General features: G+C 37.7%; 1 protein-coding gene across 2 annotated transcripts; it reads right to left on the reverse strand.

Moving 5' to 3' along the window:
* Window positions 1–1,785: 1,785 nt before the first annotated feature.
* On the reverse strand, window positions 1,786–15,654 carry slc13a3 (solute carrier family 13 member 3). 2 transcript variants are annotated; one of them, XM_022206361.2, is made up of 13 exons: window positions 15,282–15,654; window positions 14,332–14,597; window positions 13,208–13,386; window positions 12,390–12,459; window positions 11,856–12,035; window positions 11,647–11,772; window positions 11,440–11,532; window positions 11,236–11,340; window positions 11,035–11,132; window positions 9,080–9,192; window positions 4,571–4,732; window positions 2,805–2,942; window positions 1,786–2,713 (listed from the first exon to the last, which is right to left on the reverse strand). In XM_022206361.2, the coding sequence occupies exons 1-13, from the start codon at window positions 15,387–15,389 to the stop codon at window positions 2,537–2,539; spliced, it is 1,815 nt and encodes a 604-aa protein (XP_022062053.2). In that variant the 5' UTR covers window positions 15,390–15,654; the 3' UTR covers window positions 1,786–2,536. The 2 variants fall into 2 exon arrangements, with proteins under 2 accessions (XP_022062053.2, XP_022062054.2); XM_022206362.2 differs by having other exon boundaries at window positions 14,332–14,545; window positions 15,282–15,653.
* Window positions 15,655–15,973: the final 319 nt, after the last annotated feature.

Raw genomic sequence — 15,973 nt, forward strand, 5'->3', positions numbered from 1 at the left:
GTTGCAAACATTATCTTGATTGGTTGGGTTACCATAATAATGTTGGTAACTGGATAATCAACATTATTCTGTTACGGATTGGCAAAATATTGTTAGTAATTTTAACTCACATTGCTCCATTAATTGATTTTAGACTAGTTGAGGTAACTTAATGAAAATGGCTTGAGGATTCCAAGTCTCCTCCACAACCAGCTAAAGATTAGAGCACTTTAAAAAAACATGGCAACTTTAAAAGCTGTATGATAACTAAATACATAACACCAAAATTCCTTCTACATAATAAATACAAAAACTAATTGGAACAAAATATTTTTCAGGAAATTAATTTAATAGCTTGTGTTGAGGTTCCAATCATTAAGAATTTGGCAATTAACAACACATTTCATTGTGAAGTAAAGGCTAATTCCCCTAATAACATATATTTGGAACAGATATGCATTTAAAGGATAAATGAATACCTTGCTTTCAAAATTTTGAATGACACAAACTCAAACACAAAACTCACTTGAAATGCCTTAGTTATTCATGTTTTACATTTTTGATTAAAAGAGAATCATTAAAAATGTATCCTTCAGTGCTGATTGGCTGTTATTGATGACATGCAGCCACTCAGATGCTTGTGTGGGCGGGACTTTGTTCAAAACAGAGTGGTGGCTACAAATAGAAAGAGGAGGAATGAAAAATATATTTTTGAATGAATATACGAAGGATAATATTGCAAATAATCAAGAATAAGTGTTTAAAAAAGCCATGTCTCAGAACTGATAATTGGTCAGGCCAAAAATTGATCATAATTACTTGACACAGAAACATCCATCCATCCATCCATTCTCTATACACCGCTTTATCCCCATTAGGGTCGCGGGGGGTGCTGGAGCCTATCCCAACTGACTCGGGCGAAGGCAGGGGACACCCTGGACAGGTCGCCAGTCACACAGAAACATGTGACTGATAATTTAACAGAGCTATAATTTTGTTTTCATCTTGGTTTCTGACAAATAATGTTTTATTTTTGGTATTTTTAGCTCCAAAACTCTGTCTGATTGAGCCACAGCTATTGTTCACTTGAAGAAAAGGTCAGTAAAGCCTTTTATTATTGGAGCTGTGTTTAGTTCTCTGTTTAGCTGGGCATCTAGAAGCAGAATGAGGTTAATAAAGCCTCAAACACACACAGTATTGTTATTAGTTAGGTGTTGGGATGTGTTTTTGGAAATACTGTGAGAGATTTTTTGTCAGCAGAGAGAAAATTAGATTTAATGTAGACTTATGGTTTCAGTTCATGAACACAAAATATAAATTTCATGAAATTCACAAATGAAACTATTTCTAATCCTGCACAGATATAAATTCGGTCTGGTTCAAATCAGTGCTGTTGAAGGTTGTTTGTGTTGCCTCACTCAGCTACATCCTGTCCCGGTGTGTGCAGTGTTTTATAGTTTTGCATTTAAATGCTCCAGACCTTTTGTACTGACCCTCACACTGAGTAACCATCGCTGCCTCACACAAGTTAGCCATTGTTGTCAATCCATGTGACCTAAGGCAGTCTACAGCAAACAAACGTCAGGAATTTATATGCTGTGTGTTGGTGTGAAGGTGCCAAAACGTGCTAATGTGTGGAGACCTGCAGTGTAACCATATACTATAACAGCTTATCAGAAACCGACAACTGAAGGTTACATTGTGAGCTTCTACTAAAGACTTGCTGCAAATACTCTAAGACTCCTTCTCTTCAGATTAAACCTCCTCTGTACACTTTTTACGTACAAATACATCAACAACATGTACTAAATCATCATAATACAAATTTATTTGTAACAGTAGTTATATGAATGTAGATCTCGATGTAACAAAATTTACACATTCATTAGTCAGGATTCACAGCTTAGACAAGATTTAAAATATTGTTTTTGTGTTATGGCTTTAGTGATGAAAGCGCCATAGAATACATAAACAACATAATCGCTCAAAAACGTTCATGTCTTCTTGCTAATGTATTAGTGTTGAGTTCTTTTGTTCAGACATCAGGTGTCAAGAAGGTAATCAACATCTATCTATTCACCTGCTGTCTGAGCAAAAGAACTCAAAACTAATAAAATAACATAATCTCTTAGTGATTTTAGCCGAAATATATATTTTAAAATAGTTATACACAATCATGTCTCTCACTTTTCCAGCAAAGGTCAGCTTAGTAGTGACACAAAAAGCACAATCTTCAATACAACTGGAGTTTTACAAACATAAAACCCTCTTCAGACCTGTTGTTGAGTTAAAATGCAAAATAATGGAGCAGATTTGAACCTGCAGCATCATCTTTACCATGGCAAAATGCTTCACAGTATAAAATCTTAGCTTCCAAGAGCCTAAAACAGACCCATATATGCAGAATGAACTTCTTACAAGTATTAAAACAAGTAACAACTCCCAGAGCATTTTGCCATTTTCGTGACAGTAGATGTCTACAGACAGACTTTTGTCCCTGCTTAGTGTTAAATCTTTCTATAATCTTCTGATCCTGAAACTGAAACTGCATTTATGATCAGAGTGTAGCATTAAATGACTGAACAGGTGACACATCAGTAATAAGAGCAGACTTGTTAATCGGTTGAGCCCACTCTGGGTAAGTGTTCAAGTTAAACATGGCGATGCCCCAAGTGTTCATGGCCAGAGCGACGGAGAGGACGCCCAGGATGTTCATGACGATGCCGGTTCTCACCTGAGAAGGAAGGGAGAGAAAACACGAGGCTATCTGATCACGTACTGTAAATTATCTACGGCATGTTTGAGAACAGATGTGAGGATCTTACCATGTCTTTGACCATGAGATGTCCTGATGCGAAGGCGATGGAGTTGGGCGGAGTGGACACTGGCAGCATGAAGGCATAAGAACATCCTACTGTGGCAGGTATCATGAAGTACAGAGGGTTCACTGACACATGCATAGCCTGCAGGGACAAACACAAAAACACGCTGAGGATATTCACACCAGGGCAGCATAAGACGTTGAGATGTTCTGCTGTTGTAGGGTCTTCATTATTCAATTCGACAGTTAGATTTGTAACATTGATCTTATTTTCCTAGTAGATTCACAATCTGTATTATCATTGCTCAAGTACAATCCATCCGTTTACTCTTCAGTTCATTTTCTGTTAATCTTTCTTGTTATTAGTATTAGTATACAGTTTACATCTTTTACTTGTGTTATCTTGATGTATTTTTCTTATTTATTTTAATTCTTATTTTTTCTAGAGGCTTTACACACTTAAGACACTTTACATCAACATTTATAAACTTGCATTTTGTAGTTTGTATTCATTGTTATTTCTATCTTACTACTAAACTATGTCTAATCATGTGTAACCTACTAACCTTTGTTTAATGTTTATTGTACTCTTGCAAAGAAATTTCCTCTAGCATGAATAAAGTAGATCTTATCTTATCTCTCTGCTGGAAAGCACTTTGGGCCAACGCTGGTTGTCTTAAATATTCTACATAAATAACAATGACTTGACAAGACAATAATTTTTTTTTTTTGTCAGATTATTAGGTGAGAAACCACAGAATTAGACAAATTTGTAATCTGATGATGGCGCACCATGAAAAGTTAAAGGATCACCACAGTTTTTATAATTCACCGTGAGGGGAATGGTTTTAGGAAACTACACGTGTTGTTTACACTTCAAACCACAAATGTTGGCAGCACTTCATAGTTGTGCAACAGGACAATTTAAATGATTACTTAGGTCACAACCGTCTTCTAAGGACAATGAATGTCTGTATGAAATTTTATGACAACCCGTTCAATCTGGGTTAAAACAATCAGAAGTATGTGGATGGATCCACATCTGTAGAGCTACAGTTAGAGAGAAAATGCTTTGTTTTTTTAGTCATTGTCGCTCAAAGTTAAAAAAGAAAAGTCTTCCGGGATGTTTACCAGCAATATGTGTTGTTTTAATTGCACATAATTCTGTGTGAATCTACTTGCTGCAATAGTGACACTATGTAAATGTGAAATGAATGCTTTTCCAAACTACAAATATCCAACTATTTTTTGGAATATGGGTGAGCTGACCCTTTAAGTAAAATGCATTAACCTTCTGTACATATGGTGAGAATTTTTGTTGCATTGCAAAGTGCAAAAGCCTCACATAATGATTTCCAACACGAGCAGTTAATGTCCAACAGAATGCAAACATAAAAACATTCATTGCACGAGTTTAACAAGACTTCTAAGAACCTGCATGACCTAAAACAAGAGGTCAGCAGCACACCTTGTTTACCGCTCAATTTATCGGTTTCCGAAGCTTTATCTTTTAACAGAGGCGTCACGCTTGTCACGTATACTGATGGAGTTACAGGTCAAACTTAAGTGTAATTTAGGTTCATCACTGCAGGAAGTTCCATCAAGTGTTTTAAGTGTTTTCTGAACATTTATCATTCATCCAAAGTATGGAAGAGTAATTTATTTGCTTCGCTCTGTGAAAAAAATTAGTCCTATATTTATGTTATGACCTTGTGTCATAGGAACACATACAGTACTTCTCTGTATCTTTAAGTTGAAGTCCAGGCTTACCATTTCAGCAATAACAGGTAAAAATATGATAATCGTGGCAGTGTTGCTGGCGAACTCAGTGAAACAGGCGAGGAAAGCAGTGATCAGCATCACAGCTGCACCAGGAGGAACCTCGGCCAAAGGCTGGAGGTGGCCTCCGATCCAGGAGGCGAGTCCAGATTCCTGCCGAATGACATGAGATCGAGGGTTAAGGGTCAAAGATCAAATCACAACATAATAAACCAAAGTGGAAAGCAGAACCAAACAAAGCAGAGCAGTACTGAGCCAACAGGAAACAGCAGAGACACATTTTATAACATGAATGTGAGCTCTTACAGACACCAATGGAGGGAAATAAGGAAACATTAGTGAACAAACTAAACCATAACTCATCATTTCTTGTTTAAAGTTCAACTAGAATATTAATAAAATGCTCAGAGCTGTATATAAAATCACTCAATTGGGAAAAAGTGAAAAGACTACCTCAGAATCAGCTGTTTTTTATTCACAATAACTTTATCATATTTAATGAATCATATTACCATGTGAAATAACTGGTTGGTTAAAACAATTTGTAGTGTCAAGACAGTCTCATTTTGTAATATAGTAATATGTCATATATCATGGGTATGAAATGCAGATACAACATTCACATGTTTTATATGATGTTTGGGATAAATCACATCGATCAAACTAGTTTGCAGCATTCGGTTTTTGCTTGAGGGTCTTTCAAATCGTTGTCCGATTGCGTTCAGTTCTTGTTCTGTTGGTTTGTGTCGGCCTCTTAGATGTTTTGTCGCAGTGCTTGTTGGGTGTCGGCTAAATAAGTTATATTCCCAGACTGACTTTATGGCACCAGCTTAGCTTCAAGCGATAGTGATAAGCAGTTGGGAGCCAGAGTTTTATTGACATTAGGATAATCAGGTCATGTTGCTCATGAATGACTTTAGCACAAGGTGGCGGATAAACGTGTAAAACCACACCTGTATATGTTTATTGCTCATTCAGTGAGCATTAACATAGTTTTAATTCTTTGAATAAACAGTTTTAAATTTTACATACTGTGAGTGTCAAAATATGCCGGTTAGCTTAGCATAGCATAAAGACTTAACACAGGGTAAGCAGCTAGCATGGCACTGTAAAAATGTAAAAAAAAAAAAAACCCACAAAAACAGCTTCAAGGCTCACTAATTAAAAAGTTGTATATTCTTTGTTTAACCTCAACAACTTCAGTGTAGTTTTAGTTTTGTGGAGGCTTATATTGAAGTCTCTACAGCCAAGTCTCACCACTCTGCAGCTATTTTGAGCAGTTATTTCAGGGCAGGCTAACAAAACCAGCATCCTTCCTCAGTGAATAGAGAAGGAGTCATTACTGCAGTTACAGTTGTCACCAGGACGCAAAAACTGCATGTAAAACTGTTTAAATAGTTTGGTAATTTTGCCCTAAAATAATGTTTAAAAAGAGTTTTTCTCCACAGGTTCTACTTCTATTACTACAGTTTCTCACCACTGCAACAACACGATTGGCTGGATGTTTCCTGGTTCTGCTGTTAAAGAGCAGATAATTGGCTCTTTTAGGAAAGGGGCGGGACATGTGTTTTACAACTGCCATTTTTTGTTTTGTACATTCTCCCATCGATTTCAATTCAGAATTTTTACTGGCAATGCTCATTAGAAGTGGAAGTGCAAATAAAGGCTCTTGCCATTCACTGCTGAGGAGCAAATAAAGTAGGTGTGTTGTCAGAATGTGGAGATCTAAGCTAAAGAAGCCAGACACAAAGCAAGGTTTTGCCAAAACAACAAACTAAACATTGTTGACCAACAAGAGAAAATGGAGAGAAATTTTAAGGAATTGTTTTCAGTTGAGCAAGTTGTAATTATTCTTTCATGTATGCCAGTCTAGGATTGCCAGATTTCACACTATCTGGAGATGAAGACAGTGAAGGAAATGCGCAGATGTGATCAGTCATGTAAGTTAAATATTTTCTCTGTTAGACATTATTACTCCACCAAGAAACGTGGCAGAGTTATGTCACGATTTGTCTGTTAATCTGTCTGTGAACATTACTCAAAAACGGAAAAACCAATTCGACCTGTCCAGGGTGTCCCCTGCCTTCGCCCAAGTCAGCTGGGATAGGCTCCAGCACCCACCACGACCCTAGTGAGGATAAAGCGGTGTATAGAGAATGGATGGATGGATGGATGGATGGAAAAACCAATTTGGATGAAATTTTAAGGGAAGGTCAGAAACGGCACAAGGAGCCAGTGATTAGATTTTGGCAGTGATGCTACTTATAGTCTGGATCCACAGATTTGTAAAAGATTTCTATATCATTAAGAGATAGCGGTATGGCGTCACTAACTATGACAACAAGTGAACACTACATCAGCTGCCTGCTGATGATCACATGATTGTGGTCCTACTACAAATCCACCGCTGTGGACTTATTGGGACCGATCCATCAGAAATCATACAAGGACTGAGCAGCCTTGGTTGAGCACTGTTCTCTCCGAGTGCTTTTTTGGTTTTAAAAGTGTTTCCATCTTCCATCATGTGCATTAACTATTTGGAAAAGCAGGGCCATAGCCAGGATTTTGGAATAGGCGAGGTCCATGATGCGCGCGCAAAGTGGGCGCCGAAAATTTTTCAATGTTTTTTAAAAATATTTATTTTTATATATATATATATTTTTTTTTTTTTTAGGCTACAAGTCACACAAGATGTTTGTTGTTTAAATATCTTTTAATGATGTGAAATCAGCATTTTCCAAACAAAAATGTATATTTTTTCAAAAAAACAAATCAACTTTTTACATCAAAGGCTAGCTGAATCCTCCTGTGACCAGAGGCATCCCACCGTCGAAGGATATTCTCCCGGTTCACCTCCACTTTCTGATGCACATGCATCATCGCCAGGCCTGTCAGTCTGTCGTTGGACATGGTAGATCTAAGCCATGTCTTAAGTCTTCGCATGGCTGAGAATGACCTCTCACAGACACAAGTCGTCACTGGCAAGGTTAGAAATATCTTCAACATACATTGTATGTTGTCTGATCAGGCGTAAACTAACCGTGACGTCACCCGTTGGTTTCAACGCCGAGAAAATGAAGCCCGGATTTTGCTACTTCCTGGTCGCCGTTTTGGATTTTTTGGAGCCAGTGACGTAAAAAGCGTCATCAAACAGACTGGACCGGAGAGCAACTAGGGGCAGGATTGGCTGAGGACTCTCTTATCCCGCCCACGTTTTACAGCAGAGGCTTCTGTTGCTGTCTATCAAGTATAGCCACGCCCCCTGGCTCCGCCAACTTTAACGATTTATTTAAAATTCAGTATTGATTTATTTTAAGATCGGCCACCTGATCTCTCATTTTGACCATGAAAACTAACGGGAAAAAAATCCTGAGCTGTAGAAAATCAGTCTATCAAATTTTATTTTTTCCAAAAATGAATTGGGGTCTATGGAGCAAAAGCTTTTTGGAGCCAACCCTAGCGGACGGCGTAATATTGCAAGTTTTTGACACTTCCGGATTGGCTTCAATTCTGGAGCCAGATGCTACGTCCACTATATATACAGTCTATGTGTCTGATGAGCCAGGCGCTCATCAAAAAAAAAAAAAAAGCGCCGGACGCGCTCTCCGCTGTGGATAAAAGTAATTAAACTCTTTAATCAGATGATCTGACAGGCCGAACTAGTGCCGAATTATCTAAAAAAATATATTGTGGTCACCTTGGTGTAGATGGGCGGGGATGTGGTCTACAAAGTGCTAATAATAAAAACACTAGTTTTTGAACGGGGTTTGGCCCGCTGCCAAGCGCGTCACAGGGCGCATTTGCGGGTACGTGCATCAGCTGATCAAACAGCTTTTCACCGCAACACGCATACAGGCACAAACAGAACACAAAGCCCATGGATGTTTACCACAATTTACAATTTACAAGCACGTTTCACAGAGAGGTTTCAAGTTTTTATGAGTTTATGTTTTATTCAGTTGGGCATATTTGGCGAAAAAAAAAAAAACCTCGGAAAAAATAGGTGAGGTCCGGACCTCGCTGACCTCATACCTGGCTACGGCCATGTGGAAAAGGTCAAAAACCATCTCAAATGAGCAAACCTGAGGGCATTTTTCAAATGTGGCTGTTTCCATTCACTATTTCTACTTCGCCATACTTTAGGAATGCGTTATGGAAGGTCATTACATCTCTTTCTTGTTCCTAAAGTGTATTTGCCTGGGAACCAGAGGGGACTGAAAGTCATTACCAGACAGACACTGTAATGGTGTTGAGGTTCTTCTCAAACTCTCAGCAAGAGAGCGAATAAGTACAAAAAGTAAATCCTGAAAACATCAAACATGAGAGACAATGTCCATGTGTCAGTCATCCTGCTCACTGTCATCCCCAGCGCTTTAGAAGAAAACAACTAGACTTCTTTCTCGTTGTTCAAGCTGTTTTCACCTTGAAAAAAGTCCAGTTGTTTTTCTGCTGGAGCACTTAGGATCAGAGAGCATCTTCAGTTTTCACTCGTGTCTTTACCTCACAGGCTTTGGCCATAGCAAAGCCTCCTCCAAGCAGCAGAATGATGTTCCAGGGAACAGAGTCCTGGGCTTTTTTCCACGACAGCAGAGGGACATAAGGAGTGTTTGAAGCTGTGGAAAAATGTCAGAGGAAACAAATAACAGCTTTTAATAAACTGCATCAAAGATCATTTGAATTTTTTACTATTTCAACTCAAGAATTTAAAATTAAATACGACAAAATATAAGTCAATTTAAATCAATGATCGTTTAAAACTTTTAGAATATCATCTAGATTTATTGGTATTAATGTCAGATTAATAGGATTAAACCTCTTCAGTGGTAGTTCAGAACTGCTCTTTACTATAAACAATGTCTTTTAATTTATTTTCTGTGAACAAAGTGTGGCTATTTTTATCAATAACTAGATTCAGCACAATGACAGAAATGTGAGTTTAAATTGAGACACTGAATGGTGCTTTTGGCTGTTAGTCCAAGTAAAAACCTCCATTTTCAATAAAAAAAGCTGAGGTACAATTAGATTTTAGCATTTTATGCTAAATATTGAATTTGTAATATACTGTGGTACTATGTTACTGAACTTCTGCGTTTATTTATTATCCGTTCTGCTTGTTAAGCTCATCCTACACTCTGTTAGACAGTGCAGTCACATTTTATTCTCTTTCTCTCTAAAATCTGACCCACGCTGAGAGGGACAAATGATTTGCTTTTGTTGCTGGCGTCCAGTGGTTTATTTGACCAGCTGAACATAATATACAGAGTCACACACACACACACACACACACACACATACACAATACACACACACGTGCCTCATGTCTTTAACACACTAAACACGTGCATGTAGTTTGTTCTTAGACACACACACACATTTATGTTACAGAGATTTGCTTTGTGTCCCCAAAATGTAGGTGAGCCCCGTAATGTGCCACCAGATCTGTTTGTGATCTGAATTATTCACAACATGAATAATACAAAATACACGTCCTCACACACACGCATAAACAAAAAGGCCAAAGTGTGACAACATAACTTTGAGAGATTATTCTAATCACAGAAACAGAGAAACTTCAGTCTCACTTCCAGACGGGAAATTTACTCAGACTCTCTAATCTGCATTATTAACATTCCTCGGCTTACTTTCTGTATTTTGCAACAGCTGCTCTAGAGACACAGTGTTCACGAATTCCTCACGAACATCAGTTTTTAGATTTTAACCTTTGACTTAACCTGATCCAAGCCCATGGTGCACCTTAAACTTGTTTATTTACATTTATTTATATATCAGAGTCATTAAAATCAATGGAAATAACATAGATGATGAAATCAGAGCACAATTTTTTAAACAGCTTTAAATGTAATTCTATGAAGACGTTACAGCTAATAGTTTTTATAATTACAGCCAAAATGTAAATTTACTAGGTAACTGGAAAAAACAGGCCAAAACTGCAAATAACTTTTTCATCTGAAATCTGTATTTTTACAAATGGTATTTTATTATTATTATTATTTTAATTCTAAAATGTTGACTGGATTAAGACCTGAAAAATATCATGATTTGACAGATATTTTACAGTATTTTAAAGAAAATATGTATAATGAGGATTAAAAAGGGTAAATACAGTTTTTGACTGTTTACCTGTTTTTAAAGTTTTCCCTGTAACATTTTCTGGGAATAATGTTTAGCAAAATTACAGAATAAAGTATCAATTTATATGTTGATGTTTAAAATAAGGAGAAAACTGGATGTAATGTTCACATGAGAAATCTGTGTTTTTACAGAAAATCCTTTGTTTTGGCCATAAAATTATACAGTTTTCCTTAATTTTAATCAGTAAAAAATTGTTAAATCTGCTAAAATATATGTATAATTATTTGAAAGTTAATTACATTTTTTTAAATATATTTTTAGTTTGTAGTAAATTAAAGATTAATAGATTAATTGTTACTGACCTTGAGGGTCAAACCACCATCTAAAAGAAGGTTTTTGTGAAGGGAAGAAGAACAATATGGACACGATGATCACTCCAGTGACTGCATCTGAGACGTACCTGCAGGACAACAGGAAGTAAACAAAACTCATAAATGACAGGCATCTCAATTTGAAATAAATCAAAAGAAAGCTAATACAACAAATGAGTGTGCATTTCCTACCCCTTTTTAAAAAACACAGACCAGCCAGTGACAAATTTTGGATCTCTTGTAAACAGGAGGATGGCAAACATCACAAAAAAGAAAGAGATGGCTCCTTCTGCAAAGCTGAAATCAAGCAGAGTAAAGTGAGCGAAAGAAATCTGACAGAAACGTAGTGATGCAGCATCTGTTGCATGAGATTTGAAGACATACACGAGTCCTCACTTTAAAGGCCCTAGTTTTCTGTAATCCTCCTCTATGAGAGCCTTGGCTCGGGCCTCTGCCTGGGCTCTCCGGTCCTGTTTGGCAAAGCACAGTCTGAAAAATAAAAAGAGATGCTATAGAAACAGTTTGGAAACTGACACAACCTGACTATATGCATCTCCTAATGCACATAATATCAGTTTAACATGACAATATACAGAACTTTACCTTGTATTTAATCCACCGTAGAGGAAGGAGATCCACAGCCACGCCAAAAACAGGAAGAGAAGCATGAGCGGGAAAGCGAAAGCAAACCAGGAACCAAAATTGATCAGATCGCAGTCTGGGAAGTAGCTGTGAAGGACAAAATGATTCCAGAAAAGGATTGTTTTCATGTAGCAGAGTCAGTTTAAACGCTGCACAAAATGAAAAGTTACCTTTTCAGCTGTCCAATCAGGATGAGGTTTGGTGCAGTGCCCGTCAGCGTGGCGGTTCCTCCGATACTGGCTGCGTAGGGAATACAGATCAGGAATCCTTTCCACACCTTCAGCTGATACTCTGACTCTGATCGGATCTCCTCAGCTGTCCTCAGGTCGGTCTGCTCGACTGCATCCGTCCTTTAGAAGTATCAGGAGTTCATAGATCTCAGGATGAATATCGCTCTCATGTGTGAGTGATAAATACGATGCTACAGACTATTAGCTTAGCTTAGCAGAGAGACTGGAAAAAGTGAGGCAAAGTTCTGTCTAAAAGAAACAAACTCCACCTAAAAGCACCGATTACACCTTATCTCAGTGGTTGAATTCTGCACAAAAACAGAAGAGTAAATGGGAAAGTTGTGGTTTTAGGTATTGTTTGCGAGACTATGTCTTAGACAGCCTGTTTCCAGACTTTAATCAAAGCTAACTGTCTCCAGTTTGTATATGAAAGTCATGAATTCATTTTCTACCAAAATATCTGTTTGTTCTTACCCATCTATTGACAGTACTTGTTTTTCCGAGGGCACTGAGGGCAGTGAATGCAGCTTTACAGAGGATTGGCCTGAAAGAAATTGAAAGAAAGAGTTTGAAGAAAAATAGAAAGCACTTGATCTCCACAGAGTATAAACATGAGATATTACGAGTTAAACCCTATTCAGGGGGTTGTACTTTTGATATATTTAATGTATGACTTCAGTCAGGAAGACAGCATTAATCAATCACTACTTTAAGATGGACAAACTTTGTCTGGAGACTCTGTTATGGAAAGACTGCACAAAGTTCATGTATTAGATTACATATTAAGGCTCAACCTGACAAGGTTAAAGCAATACAACAACACTGTCTGTGTGCGCATCTTTCATAAAGAGACAGTAAAAATGATTAAACATATATTTACTGTTTTGTTTTTTGTGGAACAAACTGTAAAGATTAGCATCTTATCACTTCTTAAAGCTTTAGGAGATACAAAATGTAATAATGATCAATTAGGAGTTGTGTCCAATATTCACTACTTTCCAAAACATTTACAGGAAAGACTTAATCTTTTTAGCAGATATATATTTTAAAAGTCTCTGCAGAGCTTTTGGAAGGGCTATGAAAGCATCAAGAGTGAACTTAAACAGTCTAGTTTTTGGCAAGAAATCCAAAATAATCAGTTAAAAGATGCTAAAAATAACTGCTTAAGCATTTCACACAGACTTTCTTCCATTTGTAAAATAACAAATATTATTTATAGCAGCTTTCCGTTAAGACACTATGCAGGTAGTGTCCCAGGGTTTCAGGGAAAACTGTCAGAGTGGATAATGTACCGTTTATCACGGCGCTCTCATGATCCTCGGGGGATTTGCACTTTAGTTTCAGGGTCTCCAGGTCGCCAAACAGGCTCTCCAAGATGGCATTCGCAATGGGGAGCATCATGGCTGTTGTGGCCGTGTTGCTGAGCCACATGGACAGGAAGGACGAGGTGAGCATCATGCCCAGTATCAGCCTGCGAAAACAAATCAGTCCACATTCTCAGATCAGGGCAGTGTCTTTGGCCCTCAGGCCAAAACCTGTGGCAACAGATGAAGGAATGCAGAACTTTAGATGTTTCGATTCTTATCCAACAATCAGCTGTAGAATTTCTTAAAACAAGCAGGTATTACAGGTTTTAGCAAAACTGACCCAAACTGGGGTAAATGGGGCATTTGTTCTGTTTTGGGACAGTAGAGCTTCATGGCACACAGCATGTATTAACCCTCGTGTCGTCCTGCGGATCAAAATTGACCCGTTTAAGGTTTGAAAATGTAGGGAAAAAATATATTTTCACAGTGAAACTTCTGATGTCCACATTTTCAGCATTTTTGGGAAATCTTTGAACATTTTTTTGGTGGAAAAAAGAAATGTTCAAAATGGTTCTTAACAACATTCACAAAAAGTCAACCAAAATCCAGTGAATTTCAATGGATTTTGGTTGACTTTTTATGAGAATGTTCTTAAAGAAAATATTAGAAGTTTCACTGATATATAGTATGGAATCACTTTAAATATTAAAATCACTTTAGATATTTTTAGGATTTTTTTGGAAGATTTTTACTCATTTTTAAAAAAAATATTTATAAGAATTTTCTTGCCACATTTGGGGGATTTTTTAAAATAAAACTTTTAAGGGAAACTTTTAAGGAATTGTTGGATTTTTCTTCCTGAAGGTTTTGCAAATTTTCAGAAGTTTGGGGAATTTTATTGGCAGAATTTTTGGATTTTTTTCAGACAAAGAAACAATATTATTTGGCGCTCCTAAATGAGGACAATAGGAGGGTTAAGAAATATTTGGTGACATTGTTTTATCAGATTAGATTGATTGCTAGTATTGTTTTCTTGATGAGTTTCACTGAAACTGAGACAAATACATAAACATCCTTTACACCTTCTTCCAGTAAAGCTGTTTTCTCACCAGGCTGGTTTTACTCCCACAATAGTGAGCACCTTCAGGGCTATTCTGCGATGAAGGCCCCACTCCTCAATGGAGGACGCCATCACGAGGCCGCTGAGGAAGAGAAAGTTGGTCTCGAGGAAGTACTGAGGGCAGATTTTTTTGGATGGAAGGATTCCCAGTGTCGGGAAGAGGCAGACTGGAAGCATCGCTGTGACAGCCAGAGGAAGGGCCTCTGTACACCAAAACATAGCCATCAGCACCACCACGTAAAGACATTTTCCCTCCTAAAAGATGAGCAACACGTGATCATTAATGCTTGGCCAACTGCAACAACAAAAGTGTTTCATAAGAATAAAAGAAAACAGTGGAAAGAGGAGTGTGTTACACAGGTGGTGCATTGTTTGGTTTTGTGGATGTCAGTGATACAACAGAGAGAATGTGTCTGTGGAGGAGGCAGTTTGAAGAAAAGAAAATACAGGCTACAGGCTTCAACAACCAGTTTAGCCTAAAACATTAAAACAAATGAATATTTAAGATTGGTGGATTCAGTCAAGAGCTGGGCTAAGTATCTGATTAATTCTTTGTCCACAAATGGTCAACATGTTCTCAATCAGAACATTCCAGAGCTCGTGATAATGTGTTTAATGTTTGCTTTAGTTCAACTAAAACTCTGAAAGATATTCAGTTTACAGCAAATCTGAGATGCTTGAGCCTGATTACTTTTGACGTTTATGTCACAGTTTTCCTTGAAATGACTTAGATGATTATCAGATGAGATTAGCTCCAACTGAAACATTTCTTTACACACTAACTCACATAAATATCCAGCTTGTGCTCTTGTTATAAATCCAAACAGGATGGGACAGTCGTGTTTTGGCCTCGGTGTGACCGAATTAACGCGATTCACCTGCTATTCCTGGAACGTGGCTGACGCGTAAAGACGCACACGGAGCGTAAAAATTACTCACCTTCTCCGGCAGAGCAAAAAGTAAAGGCAGGAACACGAGTGGAGTGAGCAGCAGGATCAGCTGTTTGTGGACAGACCACAGCTTCTTAGACACAACCGATAATTTCATCCCCAGACTGGAGTGTGGGTCCGTTTAGAGAGAATGAGCTCCAGACTGGTGAGAGGCAGCACTTTGAAGGCTGAGAGTCCAGAGAAGATTAACCAACGCTCTGCTACAGGTTAACTCCTCCTGTGGTTTGGAAAGAATAGACGACTTTCTGTCAGGTTTCCACCCAGCAGACTTCTCCCACCTAAGACTGAGGCACCTTCAGAGGCAGAGAAGTGGATTCAGACATCTGCAGGCTGAGACTGACTAGAGTGTTGTGGGAATGTCATTGAATGAAGTGCTGCTGAGTGCATGTATGTTGATGCTATGCTGAGTATCAACACACATTCATTATTACAAATAACTTGTAAAATCAAAGAAAAAAGTATGAAGTCAATCAGTCAATAAATAAAATAAATAAAAACAGTTCAAAATTCTACATTATGCCCACATCCAAAATCTGCATTTTTAAAAATCATAATTCTTTCTTTTGCAGTGTGTGACCACCAAATGACATTTTACTGCATCTAATAACATAAAAATATTATTTTGTGATGTTTGCCACTATTTTTTAAAGACTGTGACTGAAATGTATGTATGTATGTGAG

Source organism: Acanthochromis polyacanthus, chromosome 6, assembly GCF_021347895.1.
Source record: "Acanthochromis polyacanthus isolate Apoly-LR-REF ecotype Palm Island chromosome 6, KAUST_Apoly_ChrSc, whole genome shotgun sequence".
Lineage (NCBI taxonomy): Eukaryota > Metazoa > Chordata > Actinopteri > Pomacentridae > Acanthochromis > Acanthochromis polyacanthus.